General features: G+C 29.4%; 2 protein-coding genes across 3 annotated transcripts; both read right to left on the bottom strand.

Annotated features, from left to right (window-relative positions):
* Positions 1-6,421: 6,421 nt before the first annotated feature.
* Positions 6,422-8,267, bottom strand: LOC145194646 (ras-like GTP-binding protein RHO). 2 transcript variants are annotated; one of them, XM_090070488.1, is made up of 2 exons: positions 8,027-8,267; positions 6,422-7,643 (listed from the first exon to the last, which is right to left on the bottom strand). In XM_090070488.1, the coding sequence occupies exon 2, from the start codon at positions 7,633-7,635 to the stop codon at positions 7,057-7,059; it is 579 nt and encodes a 192-aa protein (XP_089926614.1). In that variant the 5' UTR covers positions 7,636-7,643; positions 8,027-8,267; the 3' UTR covers positions 6,422-7,056. The 2 variants fall into 2 exon arrangements, with proteins under 2 accessions (XP_089926614.1, XP_089926615.1); XM_090070489.1 differs by having other exon boundaries at positions 8,009-8,159.
* A 3,290-nt stretch (positions 8,268-11,557) lies between these two features.
* LOC145193127 (uncharacterized) lies at positions 11,558-12,993 on the bottom strand. The gene is made up of 3 exons (XM_080070526.2): positions 12,785-12,993; positions 12,416-12,643; positions 11,558-12,336 (listed from the first exon to the last, which is right to left on the bottom strand). The coding sequence occupies exons 1-3, from the start codon at positions 12,984-12,986 to the stop codon at positions 11,558-11,560; spliced, it is 1,209 nt and encodes a 402-aa protein (XP_079926652.2). The 5' UTR covers positions 12,987-12,993.
* Between the last annotated feature and the right edge of the window lie 2,075 nt (positions 12,994-15,068).

Genomic DNA, 15,068 nt, shown 5'->3' on the forward strand with positions numbered 1-15,068 from the left:
TACACGCATTGAGAAATTGAGTAGAAAGTGAACATGCCAAGCGTTTTATAGCATGGTAAAATCTGTTGAAGTCATTTTTAAATTCTTAAAAAAAATTGTTTTCTATTTGATGACCATCCTAAAGCAGAGAGCGCTAACAAGCATAATCTAAATTCTCCTTAAAACGAGAGGCCAAGCTAGTGCACATTAAAACAAAAATCTGTAAAATGAAGCAATCTCAATAATGATAATACTTCATTGATGATTCCATATCAGACTGACAAAATCCAAATATTTTCAACTTCTGATTTAAACAGATTTTATATTTTACATCTCTACGGGTGTTCATTAAAATCCGTAAAAATTTATAAAACCCATTACTCCCTTACTTTTAGAAATAATAAAGTTGAAAATATTTGTCTGCTATAAGTAGGGTAAAAAGATGTTTTTTGTGGTATTTCCAAAAGGAATCTTTTTTTTTTTTTCTTTTTTTTTGGTTCTGGAAGTTTGAGCACATTTTGAATTGAAGTTAAAATTGATGATAAAGAAGTTGAAGAAGCTTGGACTTCCGTTTTAAGCTGAAATGCTTATTAAAGTATATTGAGCTGTTGTTTCATAACAAAAGAATTCAGAATTTAGTCACCAGGAGTGTAGCTCAAAAGATTATATAATTTTTATGAATGAAGAATAGCTGTTCCCTTACCAATTAGTACCTCAAAAAATCCTAAATGAAAAAATTGACGCAAAAAATATTAAATCAATAAAAAAAAAATCATTTCATTTGTAATATGGAAGGAAGGATGTATATTTGATGGATAGTTGATGGATATTTGTAATATGGAAGGAAGGATGTATATTTGATGGATAGTTGATGGATAAAGGAGGATGGAAAACGGAAAAAATGGTGAGCATAATCAAGTTTTACTTTACTCAAACATACACAGATTACGGTAGCGATTCGCGTCTAATTTTTAGTAAGGCTTTGTAACGAAAATAAAAAATTTTCGAAATTTGTTGTTGGTTAAAGTTCAATGAACGTCTTAGATTTGAATAAAATTGTGAATAAACAGTTAAAAACTTTACAATAGAAGCCTAAATAACAGAAGTTTTAAACATGGTTCTCGCGGCTTTGCCTGTAAGTGATTCGTGTTTCTGAAATGTCTAAAACTAATTTTGCTGAGTGAAAAAACGTGTCAATGCTGAAAACGCCCTAACGCCCTTTCCAGTAAACAAAAAAGTTGATAAAAGGTTTACTGAAAAGCATGTTTAAAAAAATCCTTCAATGTCTGTCAGAAAGATAGCATAACTGTTCAATGTTGATAAGACGACAGTTAGAAGAACTCTAAAAACACTTAGAAAAAGTCAGTGTTATCCAACCTACTTGCCAACTTTTGACAGAAAGGCAAAGAAGTTTGAGGTTGGAGCGATCAAAGAAGCTTCTGAACCAGTTGAAAAGTCATGCTTCTTTAACAGTCAAAAGTTTCTCCGATGAAAAACTTTTTAGTGTTGACTGTGCGATAAATAGACGAAATGACAGATTCATTGTGCGGAAGGGTATCTCTGATATGTATATAAGCTTAATAAAATATTCCCAGAAAGCAATTACATTCTCAAAAGGCAATTACATCTTTCAATAGGACTATGCTCCTTGTCATGCATCCAGAAAAACCCAATAATATCTTCAAAACAACATGGCTAATTTATGGCCCAAACGAACGAACGATGTATCTCATGGTTTTTGAAAAAATGTCTAGACTAGAGACAAATACTAATCAAAAGGTAACTAGTAAAACCTGTATTAGAAAACCATGACTAAGAGGTCAAAACAAAAACATTAAGCAAATTCAAATAAAAATCCATTCTCTATGCTAGAACAACACTTGATTTGAGAAACATCTGCGGACATGTATAAAAAGAACGACTGAGAAAATCTAGCAAGATTTTATAGGAGGATTCCATAGGAGGGTTTAGGAGAGAATTTCTCAGAGGTTATTTAGGAGTATTGATAAGATTTTTAAAAAGAGAGATTTGGGAAAGAGAAGAAAGAGATTTTAAATAAAAAGGTAAAAAAAAAAAAAGAAGGAAAGGTATATTTTCAATGAGAAAAAGATTTTTAATATGAAATTAGTATAAATATATAATATAGGTAAACACTCTGGCCATGAGTTCCAAAGGTGGTAAGAGAATAGTTTTGCGTGACGTTTGATTGCATATTTTCGTCTGTGTTTTTAAATATTAAAAGAATATACTTGAGTTAAATATTTGAAAGTATTTATTGAGACGACAAAGATCATTAGTATCATTATCATTTACATCTCGATTGATACTGGATGAAACTGTGTTGGAAAAAGTAAATAACTAGTTAATTAAAAAAAAAAAAAAAATGCATGCTATCAGAGGAAAAAGTATGCGTTGCAATTAATATATAAATAAAAGATAAGAAATCTGTCAGAGATAGTGCTAAAATCAATAACATACCTGTTATGACTTTATGTAACAGGCTTAAGAAATACAAAGATTCCTCGAATTTAGAAGAGATAAATAAGGACTATGCATTTAGTTCTAAATATAAAAATTAGCAACTTTTACAATTCAGCAAGAAGAACTCAAGAAAGAAGATGAACTCAAACAGAGCTCAAACTTCAACAAGAAGAACTCCTAGTTGCATATTTAGTTAAAAATAGTAAGATCCAGTATTGTCTTTATTTATAGTTTTATTTATAAACAGGTTCAAAAATTGTCCTACGGCTATAGTTTGAATTTTGGATTAAAATTGACAAATATTGGTCAAATAATCAACTTGCTGAAGTAGACTGGATGAAAGGATTAATGAGAAGGCATCCATTACTTAGTTTATGCAAGCCTGAAAATACAAGTCTTTCATGAGCAACTAGCTTCAATTAGGTCAATGTATCTGAATTTTTTGTTAACTATGAAAAATGTAGACGAAGCGGGAGTATTTACTGTAACTCAAACTCCTTGTTTAGTTGCTCCTAAAGGAAAAGAGTAGGTAGGACAAGCTGTATCTGCAGAACGAGGAGAAATGATCATATTTTGTGCCATAGTTGGAGCAACTGGCAATAGAATCCCACCAGTTTTTATATTTTCCCTGAGTCCGCTTTAAAAAAGAATTTTTAAATGTTGCACCAGAGGGTAGCTTAGGATTAGCAAACTGGTTTCTGGTTTAATAAATGGAGCTTGCTTCATTAATGTTTTGAAACACATTCAGAATCACATCAACTCTACAAAAGATGATCCTATGTTAATTTTACTAGACAATCATGAATCCCATGCTACTCTTGAAACAATTATGTTTTGCAAAGAGAACGGAATTGTATTTGTAACATACCCACCGCACTGCACACATTGACTACAACCTCTTGATGTAGGATTACATGATCCATTTAAAGGAAAATTGAAAATTGTTTTTAACGATTGGATGCTAAGTAATCTTGGTAAAACTCTAAGCATTTACAACTTCCCTGCTTCCATAACATAACAATAATTTATTAAAAAACACCGCCCCTACGCATCATATTGTGAGGGCGGTGCTTTTTAATAAATTGTTGTTATGTTATGGTTAATGTTTGTCTGAATGATGAGGTAAGGGATTAGGGATATTTGGGCTCTAGATTTATGTGGAAGGGTTGGGATCGAGGTTGATGGTGTGGTGAGTACTTGATCAGGAAAGGGTGAGGTTTGTTGATAATTTGGTTAGGAATGGGGAAGGTTTAATTAATAAAGGGTTAAGGTTGTGTTTACCGTCCTCAGTACATTCTATCATGCAGTATAACTCAATAAATGTTCTCTCAGTGTGTAATGGTTAGCACTCTTTTATTCATTACGCTTATAAAATACAAATATTACTCTCTTACTCTACTTGTAGTATTTGATTCTGTTTTTATCAATTACTCCTCTTTTTGGTTTTTCTTTTTCTATACGAATATCTCTTCTTTATTTGAAACTTCTGGATTCTTCTTTAATCAATATTTCTTCTGATTTGTATTTAATTCTTTACTTCTTCTGATTATCAATAATTTCTTCTTCTTTTTCTCTTTTGTTAACTTATATAACTTCTTGTTTATCCCAGTATTTTTCAATCACAAAAGTTCTCTCTCTTTAAAATTCTTCTTAAAAACTCTCTTTTACTTTAAAACTCCATCTTCCCCCCTCCTTTTTTTGTGAAACTTTTTTTCAGCTTTTATATTTTTTGGTTTTCTGTTGCGATGCCTATTTATCATTTATCTATATGGCAGATGGATGAGTCTTTCCAGTTGTTTTTAACTTTTCTTCTTTCCGTTTTATCATTTACTTACGTGATAAGTTGATGAATCATCGTGTAGTCTTCTTCCGGTCGTTGTTTTTAACTTTCCTTATTTTCGCTTTATCGTTTACAAGTCTTCGTGTTTACGTCTATTCCAAGTTGGTTTTCTTAACTTCTTCTTCTTTCCACTCGTTTATTTATCTGACAGGTTGAATAAGTCTCCGTGTGTATGTCTTTTCTCAGTTGTTGTTTTTAACTTAATTCTTTTTGCTCTATCATTTATTTATAAGATGAGTAGACGAGTCACCTTGTTGCTATAGCTGTTAAAACAGATAAAGGCGAATGATTACAATCTGATATACATGGCAATACACTACCAGGAACATCAAAAAGTTCATTAACTTCAGAAATGATCTGTCCGTATCCCAAAAGCTCGTAAAGGTCGTAAGCAAACTAACAATGGAAGAAAAAGAGAAAAGTCTAGAATCTCACTCCTGAAAAAAAAAAGACTTGAAGAGGAAAAATTTAAAAGACTTGAAGAGGAAAAATTTAAAAGACTTTTGAAGCAAAAACTTTGTGCACAAAATAAGTTTAGCAGAGTTTTTTAAAAATTCAAAATTAATTATTCAACTTACAATGTAAAATAATTACTTGTATGTGTTTTCTTGATATGTTTATAAAATATTTTGTTAGTTTTAAAATGTCTTATTTTTTTAGTACCAATGCTCCTCATGAAAGGGAGCATTGGTACTAAAAACTGTGTTTAGAAAATTCAAAAGTATTGTACCTTATAAATATTTCATTTCTTTATAATAAAATATTTAAAAGATAAAACAGTTGTTATTTATTTCATATTTTACCCTCGGGGTAAAATAATAACTAAATAACAACTGTATAAAAATTTAAAATGAATAATAATAAGATGTAAACTATATTGCTGTAAAATATAAATATGATATTAAAATGAAGTTAAAAAGATGTTGTAGACAATTATTTATAATAACTATAATGAATTTAGTTTATGATTATTGCACCCTAAAAGATTTGTACGTAAGCTACAGCAGTTTTTTTTTTGTATGTTAGCTGCAGTTTCTAAATAACAGATTTGAATAACAAAATTATTTGTTTAACAGTTAACTAGCAATGGTTAAGGGTAAAATTTACACAACGGTTGAGTGTCTACTAGCCATTTAAATCACTAATAAAAAGAAATAGTAACGCAATCACAGAAAAATGAAAAAATATAGTTACTAAAAAACACTGCAATTATTTAACTCAAATAAAACCCCATTACATGTACAAATAAGATAGAGGTTACCTCTTTATTTCCTAATTCATCTTTATTCCCATTTCATATTTTGCTATTAAGTGACAGGTAGAAATAGTGGATCAAAATAAAATACTGGCCCCTTATGCCCCAGTGAGCTGGCTCATCTTAGCTCGCTACGACATGTAATAGATTTTTAGATCTCAGTGGTATTTGCAATTTCAAAGCAAGAAATTTAATAGATTTTAATTTAGCAGTTTCACTATACTCGAACAAGACTGGATTGCTGTTAATTATATCAAAACAACCTATTTTATATAATCGGTCAGAGTGTAAACTGAATTTCTTTTCTGAATAACCAGTTGGGGATAAAAACGGTACTGAATTTTGGTTTTGAGGAACGTGCTTTTCCTAAAAATTAAATAGATCGTTAGAGAAATTGGCAAAGCCAATTAAAGCATAACATTCTTTAAAAACCACTTAAGTTTAAACCAGACTGAGGATTTTGTGAACTCTTTAATTCTTTTTTTAGTTTAGTTTTTAATATAAAAGCAGCGTTGAAAAAGATTTTACCGACGCGCTAGTGTTGAATAGAATAATGGAGATAGTGTTCGAATGAACTGATGGTAAATGTGATTTTGTCTTTGAAAGATTTTAAAAACAGAAGTATTTTCATTTTAACGGACAGGTTATTCGTGGAGCCGAACAATTGAGCTTTACATTTAACAACTCATCTATTGCGGAAGTTTAATTCAAAGCTTAATTACTCTTTATATATTAGGTACATTCGAAAATTATGCAGATAAAAAATAAGTGAATGATACTTATGTCTGTTATAATACCTCTCTCAAAAGTGTTTAGAAAAAAAACTCTAAAATAACTAAGATTTATAATAAAACAAATACAGACAATGCTGCAGAGAATTTTATTTGAACTTTTGTAAATTCAAAACATCTTAATAAAATTTACAAATATGAGAAAGAGAACAGCAACAAATGCTTTCCTCACTGCTGTCTATTTTGGAAAAACGTTTTTACACCATATTTTATGGATATAACTGAAACAAGACAACATTTATATATAAAAGTAGATTGAAAGTATAATCAAGTTAAAAAAAGAAGCCATATTATGAGGGTGAAAATCTCATCTCAAAAACAAAATTTTATTTATATACAGAAAAATAACTAAATAAGGCCAAATAGCATTTCTAGAAAGAACAACTTTAAATTCAAAATAAGTTATCAAGGAGATAAAAATATTCAAAAACAAAAATTCAAACAGACAAAACCTGATTTTGAAACCATTTAAAATCAAGGCTATTACTAAATTTATGAATATTTCTATTTAGAATAACAGCAAAACCCTGTTAATGGGACACAGCTATCAAGAATTGATGGGATAACAGATATAGCGATCAAAAATTTGTAGTAAAAACTCTGTTTTACAATAGGATGATAGCCAATATTAATATTCATTGATGCTGTCATTGATTGCTGACTGTTTTTTGTGTAAACAAAATCAAAATTTCTAGCCAAGTAGAAGATTATTACAACAAACAACACTTTGGCTTCTTTTTCTTCTTTACCTGCAAAGCGGCTCTGGTTGCTGTTTCAAAAACTTCTCGTACACCGTCTTTTGATTTTGCAGAGCATTCTATATAGGAGAAAGCATTAATTTTGTCAGCCATTTCTTTACCCTGTTCAACTTTTACAGGTTCTTGTTTCATTTTCTGTAATTCCCATTTGGTTGTCTCGTCATTACGGAGATCCTTCTTATTTCCAACTAGTATAATGGGAACATTAGGACAGAAATGCTTAACTTCAGGAGTCCATTTTTCTGGGATATTCTCTAAACTGTCCGGTGAATCTATTGAAAAGCACATCAATATTACATCTGTATCTGGATAAGAAAGTGGACGTAACCGGTCATAATCTTCTTGCCCTGCTGTATCCCATAAAGCTAACTCAACTTGTTTGCCATCAACTTCAATATCAGCAACATAATTTTCAAATACAGTTGGAACATAGACTTCAGGAAATTGGTCTTTAGAAAAAACAATTAATAAACAAGTTTTACCACAGGCACCATCACCAACAATCACAAGTTTTTTTCTAATTGCAGCCATTTTTTTTCCTAGAGTAAAAGAAAAGTTAACGATTTAATCATTGCAAGTTTACCAAACTTGCATCAATTGATAGAGATAATTTCGATTTTTTTAGGGTAAACTTTAGAAAAAGTATTAGCAACAAGTTTGGCTTTTTAAATGTAAGAAAATATAAGAAAACCTATAACTTTAATGGGTTACATAAGTAATCAAAAAAGTAGAAAATCTTAACTTATTGTGATATCATTTAAAGTATAAATCACTAATGTTCAAATAACGCAAATAAATAATGGGTAACTATCTAGTTTAGCCTAACAACATTATGATCTAGTATCACATAACCAAACACATTGACAAACTCTATTTATAATAGTGTAAAATTTAAAAAGTTTACTTTAAACATAAAATATACCGGCAGCATATATCAAATGCTATCTATTGCAATAATACCAACGCCTTCACTAAAAATGGTCAGATTGTGATAGCTTTGATCTAGTGTCACATTCAAAATGTACTCTTTATTACACCACACCTTTTATGACTTCTTGTAAAAGATTTCTAATTTAAAATATGACAATAAGATTGGTGCGTAGAGTTAGCTTTTAGTAAAAAAAAAAGATCACTTCTCCGGAACAGTACAAAAATTTATTTCAGTATACTCGCAAATACTTATCTAATAAACAAACGATAATAAAACCGAGGAAATCGCCTAAAAGAGCGAATTTATTGGATAGAATTTTACCGAATAAGCAATTTAATTGGCCAATGTGAACAATTTACAAAGTGGAATTTTTGAAATTTTTGTTGTTGTAAAAAGAAATCTGCAAAATTGGTGTGTTTTAAAAACGCAGTTGAAAGGCAAAAATAGTTTATCTAAAATTAGTTAAATACCGTGATAAATGAAATATATATGTTCAGCACATTTATGTTGATTCTAAAACTAATATAACGTCTTTTTTTCTCAGACTTTTAACTATCTCAAAAGTACTTACAATTTCAAGACTCTCCTTTGATTGGTTTATAAAAATAGCAACATCAAAAAGAGACTACGAAGTAAAAAGCATTGAATTTATGAAGCTCATTTTCCATGTAACTTCATTGTGAAGTAACTAACTATTGAAGTGCTGAGGGCTTTTGAAAGCACATAAAATAGCAGTTTATAATGTTTAATGAATAGTAAGTAATATTAATACTTTCAGTTACTAATATTTATACTTTCAGTTACTAATATGCGAAGGCATAATGGAAATATTTCCTTGAATCAGGTGACCAAAAATATTATCTTGGAACTTTATGTGAGTATCAAACCTTGAATGAATTAATTAGAGTCTTAGGAAAATATTTTTCAATGCTGTAGTTAGACTTATTAGATGGCGCCGTTCCTAAAGCTTTTTCATAAATAAATAACTATGACGAAATTTTAAAAGCTTTAAAATAGATTAATTTTTCAAAGTTTTTGTCAAATATATGATATATATTTAGACTTAATATAATGCAAAGTTATTCAGAGGATTTATCTAGTTATAAATCTTTTTATTAGCGATTTCTGTTATAATTTAATATACGTCTGATGTGTTCAGTTTATTACCACTTATAATATGAATTATTACCACTTATAATATTACCACTTATAATATGAAAAGCTAACGCAAAATTAAAGTATCACACGTACAACAAAAAACAAAGTGTCACACGTACAATAAAAAAGAAACACGTAAAATAAAAACACAAATAACAAAATATATGTGGTTTTATATGTATATGTTACAGTTTAATATTAACTAGGACAGGCGCAAACTCCATTATTCGGAAGAAATGTGTTTTTAGCTGACACGATCTTGAGTAGATATTGATTATCCGGAATCAAGCTTTCCACTTATCCACGGAGTTACCTGTGAATATTAACGTAGACTGGCATAGTGGCTGTTATTAAAGAGTTTAACTGTTATAAATGCTTATATCTTATTCTTATTCATGCACATATCTTATCGGATATGTGCGTGAAAAAATCAAAAAAAAAAAACCAACGTCACTTCAGCCAATTCTCTCAACCAAAAAAAGAGCAGTAAGATGTTTTTTTTCTTTTTTTTTTTTCAATTATTGAATTAAGTTAATTCATTGTAGTTGTTCAATTTTAACATTTCATGTAGTTGTTTAAATCTTCGGGTCAACCAAAACCAGTTGAAGGTGTAATCCAAATTGGATTTTTATAATCTTGGGAGTTTAGAAAAATCTCTTCTAAATAAAAACTTGGATATAAAAAAATGCAATGTTAAGCTAAAATTGGGTTTTAGAAGTTGCTTTTCATTATTGATGTATTCCGAATATGTTGGAGTAAAATAATATACTCCAACAGTATAAGTCTCTCTTAAAATGACTAGAAGTAATATTTTCTCTAATCTAGATTATGCCTACCTACTTCTTCCAGTGTCAAGCTGATCAATAAGACAAATTCAAAATAAAATGTGTGATAAAACAATTTCGGTTATAGTTTCACGCCTCAATTCACACTGTCTTTAACAATAAGATTTTTTTTGCGGAAAAAATAGTTTTGAAACTTTAGAAAAGATTTTTCAACTAATCAAGCTAGGAAAAATTATTGATCAAGCATGATTTAAAATTTAAAAATTTGAAGCTCATGGGCCACTTTTCAATATTTTCTAATATAAACAAAGAAGAAAACCTTTAAAAAGCTCTTAAAAATGTCCGCTTTTCTTGTTCAAATTTGGTGGTACACCCACATTAAAAAAAGGAAACATTTTTTTTATTATTTGATTACTTCAAACGTTAAAGTACCAACTCAAATTTTTTTTTTTTTAGTATTACGTACTTTAAAAGTCAAAAAAATTGCGAAAATTGTGGCTAATAAACATATTCTTCCTTAGCAACGTTATAGCAACGGATAAACAACTTATTTTTCTATAGACATTGAGGAGACTAATGATATGAACTCTTATGCTTGTGGTAAAATTTAGAAATTTTTTATAAAAAACTTTCTTTATATAAATTGTTCTTGTTTTTGTTTTTGTTTTTTTTTTAAATGTGGTTTTTAAGACTTTATATTTTAACATGATTTTTGTACAAAAACGTAAATATTTTCAGTTATACTAAAGCTGTTGACTTCAAACTTTTTAAAACATGTTTATTAATTCATTTATGAGGATTGACAAATGACTTTTTAAATTTTGAAAATAAAAAATGTGTAGTTTACATGGCTGTCTTAAGGGCCCTATTTTTTTTTTCTTTTTTAATTATCAAATTAAGTGAGTTAAAAATAGTAAACACTGATTAAAACAATTGATCATTTCTCGTATGACATATTTCCCAAGTAACAACGCTCGTATGGGCCAGTGCCGGCTATGCCAGTTCTGGCGATCCATTTACGGGGCATTAAAGTTTTATAAATGGCATGCCGGAGCTGATATGAGCCATTGTTGTACCGTGAAAGATTCACCAGAGCTGGCTTGCCAGATAGCAACTGCCATGTGGTCCGTTTGCCGATCTAGCCCGCTCGGCAAACGGGCCCGGATCGCTATCCGAGCCAGCTCGTTTATTCATATAAACGCAAAATAAAATTAAGTTAAAATATTGATGACGTCGAGATCTCGGCAAACGGGCTGGCTCGCTTGCCGAGCCAGCCCGCTTTCCATATAAACAGGCCCTAAAACATAACTGAAAAGCGTTTACGGCAATTTTTTTGAAGCAAGTTTTTGACTCTCAAGATGGCGACAGAATCAACGAACGCTTATGTGAAAATTATAAAACTGATTATAATGAAATTTTACATCTTGAGTTCAAATATTGATAAATGTATAAGTTTCAAATAAAAAATAAGTCTTTTTTGTTTAACATAACATTTTTTTTCGCAAAGATTTTTACATAAATTTCAAACATAAATATATATTTTTTGGTTAACAAAGCATATACTTACAATAGATGAATTTCAAAGTGACGTAGCGCGTTTACATTTTTTCGGACGCGAAGGACACTGGCAGGATAGAAAGAAAACACGCAAGAGAAAATGTGGAGTTATTTTTTCTAAAAATCCGGATTTAATTGTAATTTCTTTATCTGACACTCTGCCACCCCATCCAGGTGATAAAAAACTTACAGCACCTGATGGAGTTATACCAATGAGATATTTAATAGTGTTGTTGTTTTTATAATTTGACCAAGTTTGGGCTCGAGCATGAAGACTAAAAGGTCTTTCAATAAATATTTCCATACAATCAATTATTGCAACACAATTATAAAACTTTTTGTGAAAACTTGTTGGCAAATTTCTTCTCAAAACATGCTTTTCTGGCCAAACAATTAAAAACTTTACATTTTCAGCAATAATTGGAAGCCAAGTTCTATATATTCTAGTAACTGTTGACTCAGAAAATCCAAATCTAAAGCTCAAGTCTTTATTTAAAAATCCAAGTTTGATTTTCATTAATATTAACAATAAATGGTCTTCCATTGGTATATTTGTCATTGGTTTTACAAAATCATTAAATAATGATAAATACCACAAAAATAAATTTGCATTTGGCAAACCAGTATAAAAAGATAAAAGTGAATTATCATCTTTTAGTTTTTCAAACGAAATATACTGAGAAACATATGCTGATGTTATGGCTTTGTTTAAGGTAATCTTTAATTCAACATTGTTTTTACTCAAAGTTTTGACTTTGGACTGTAGCTCAGCAACAAAATTAACATCATCAGTCTGAGATTCTAAAAAAATAAACATGTAACCATTTATTTTATCAAAGAACGCAAGTAACTTCTTAAAATTAAATTACAACTTATTTACCTTGATTTAATTTGAAAGGGTCAACAGATGTTACTGCATCCATGTTAACTGACATCTGTTCATTTTCAGCTCTTGTTTGAGATAAATTATCTTCAGTATTTTTTTTTGTTCTTTTACAGCTTCTTTCAAATCTTTCAATACTTTGATGTTTTTTTGAAAAAGATTGCTGTCTGTATAAAAAAACAGATGGAACATAATCAGGACTATTAGGATTGTCCAATTTTTTTCCTAAATAGAGAAAATAAAAATGCAAACTTCTCTTGTTTTATCAAAATAAAAGAAGTTATGTTAAATTAAATACAAACATTGAAACAAAGATAATAATAACATTACAAAAATTTCTAGTTATCAAAAAAATTAATCAATTACCTGAAATAAAATGTTTACTACATAATCTTGCGTTGTCAATCATACTTGTTGACCAGTTTTCACATTTTAAAGCTTGCAACCACAAAACTCTTCTGTTATTTGATTCTTCTGTATTTCCAAAAGGAATTCGGTAAAAACTCAAGCTTTTATCGCCTTTTATCCTTTTATTCATACACCCTACAGCACAACAACTATCAGGCATTATATTTTAGGAGTTTTTAAAAAACTTTAATCTTATTAAGTTACAATCCAGATTATTTACATAAATATTTGTTCAATAAACGTTCACTGTTTGCAAATTGGTTTTTGAATTCCTGCCACCTAGTGCGCATGCGACGGAAATGTAAACATTGAAATTCATCTATAATTTGTTGCATGTTACCTTCCCTTTTTTTCGTTTTTTAGAATAAATATGATAAAATAAGGTATAAGTTCTCAGTAAGACTAAGTATAACTTTTATTTTTAGTTTGTTTAAATTTATTTTGTTAAATAGCAGTGAAAAAAAGTCAAAGTTTTAAATTTAGACCAAAGAAGGCTTGTTATTATATAGATCTAAAATGATAATTGCTAACCAACTTACAACTATTGGGAGCTGCCAACATTGTAATTTTTTAAATGCTTGCGCAGAAATCTTAAATTTCAAATAATAGTAAGTATAACAGTATATAATATTAATAAAAAAGTATAGTAGATGATTTAAATATTTCTTTATTTAGATGTTTATTATATAATAAAGTATGGAAAAATTTAAGGTCTTCTTACATGCATTTATATCTTAAACTAGAAGGGATACTTATTAACATTTAAAGATATAAACTTATATGTATCATACATTTTTTGATAACATACATGTATATTTTATTCTTAATATTATGTTTAGTAAAAAGTAATGTGTTGTATTCAACTACAAAGGATGATGTATATTCACAGGAGCATTAAGAAAAAATGGTCCAACCAAAGATACATCCAAAAGAGACATCCAAAAAGCTGTTGTTCACTATTTGGCAGGAGCTACTGATCATAACGGTGGCAGAAAACAAAGAGCCATAAGAAAGTCTGCTGAGATAAATAGCTTTAAACATTGTTAAATATCAATCGTTGGTTGCTCTAATTGCAACCTGGCATAAATCATATACACGGATTGGTTTTACATTTTAGTTCTAAATAATTCTTAAAGGGATTTTGATGATGGCACAAATAATTTATCAATGATAATAAAAAAATTGTAAAATAGGTAACCCCTCACAAAACATTTCTGAAGAAATTTAAACGTATACAAATCACATCTTTTTGATATTTCTTATGTAATATTATAATGTCATATTTTATATCATATATATTAATGATAATTTACTTTATATATAATATAATAATTAAGTCAAAAATAGTTTGTTTTTGTTAACGAATTCTTCTTTATAAGATTTATAAATAGAATTTGTTTGTTGAATTTGGTTTTATTTTGATGAAGCAATTTATATTTATTTTGTTTCAAACTTCCAAATCGAAAAGAGTGATTTAGCTTAATGGTATTTTCTCTATTCCATTAATAAGGAACATTTAAATGGCAGGCTTTAATAATTTGATTAAAATAAATTAGAAATCTAAAACTTTGTTTTCATATTTGAGTGATATGTACATGCAATATATAAAACTGATGAAGAGGAACGTTATAATAATAGCGATTTACTGTTTTTGGCCCGTCACCGATTCGGCTCTGGTGAATCAATGAGTTTGCATAGGACCTTTTAGTATTTTTCAGTGGTGGCCCGTTGAAACGCTAGAGCCTACAATGGCTAGCCAGCCCTAGACCATAATTAGGCCAATGTGCATGGCGGTACTGCGCCAGGCCCGGCCCTGTTCGGCAGCCAGAACCGGACCGTTGTTAGGTCATGTATACGTTGCTACTTGGGTTCGTGCTTTTTTTTCTTAAAAATGTTTTAACAATATCATCATAATCAATATTCAAAAGAACATAAGATTCAATTGACAGTTCAATCTTTCTTGTAAATAGTGGATCTCATTTTTGTTGAGCTTTATTTTTAAAAATAATCGGCAAGTTTGTGCTCTTAATTCTGTGTTCCGAGTGAAGTTTTAATTTATGCTAAATTATGTGTATCCGCCATGTTGGTTCACAAACAAATTATAACACTGAGCGTGCATGCATTTTTTTCTTATCGGGAAATAAATAATTCGTTACGAGGCCCCTGAACAGGCTAACCATTACTTTTCTAAAAAAGATAAAAAAAAAAAAAATTCTTATCATCATTCCCGAGGTGGCCCGAA

This window comes from Hydra viridissima, unplaced genomic scaffold (genome assembly GCF_058129835.1).
Source record: "Hydra viridissima isolate aposymbiotic clone 2 unplaced genomic scaffold, HvirCarnegie_v1 scaffold_13, whole genome shotgun sequence".
NCBI classification, from domain to species: Eukaryota; Metazoa; Cnidaria; class Hydrozoa; order Anthoathecata; family Hydridae; genus Hydra; species Hydra viridissima.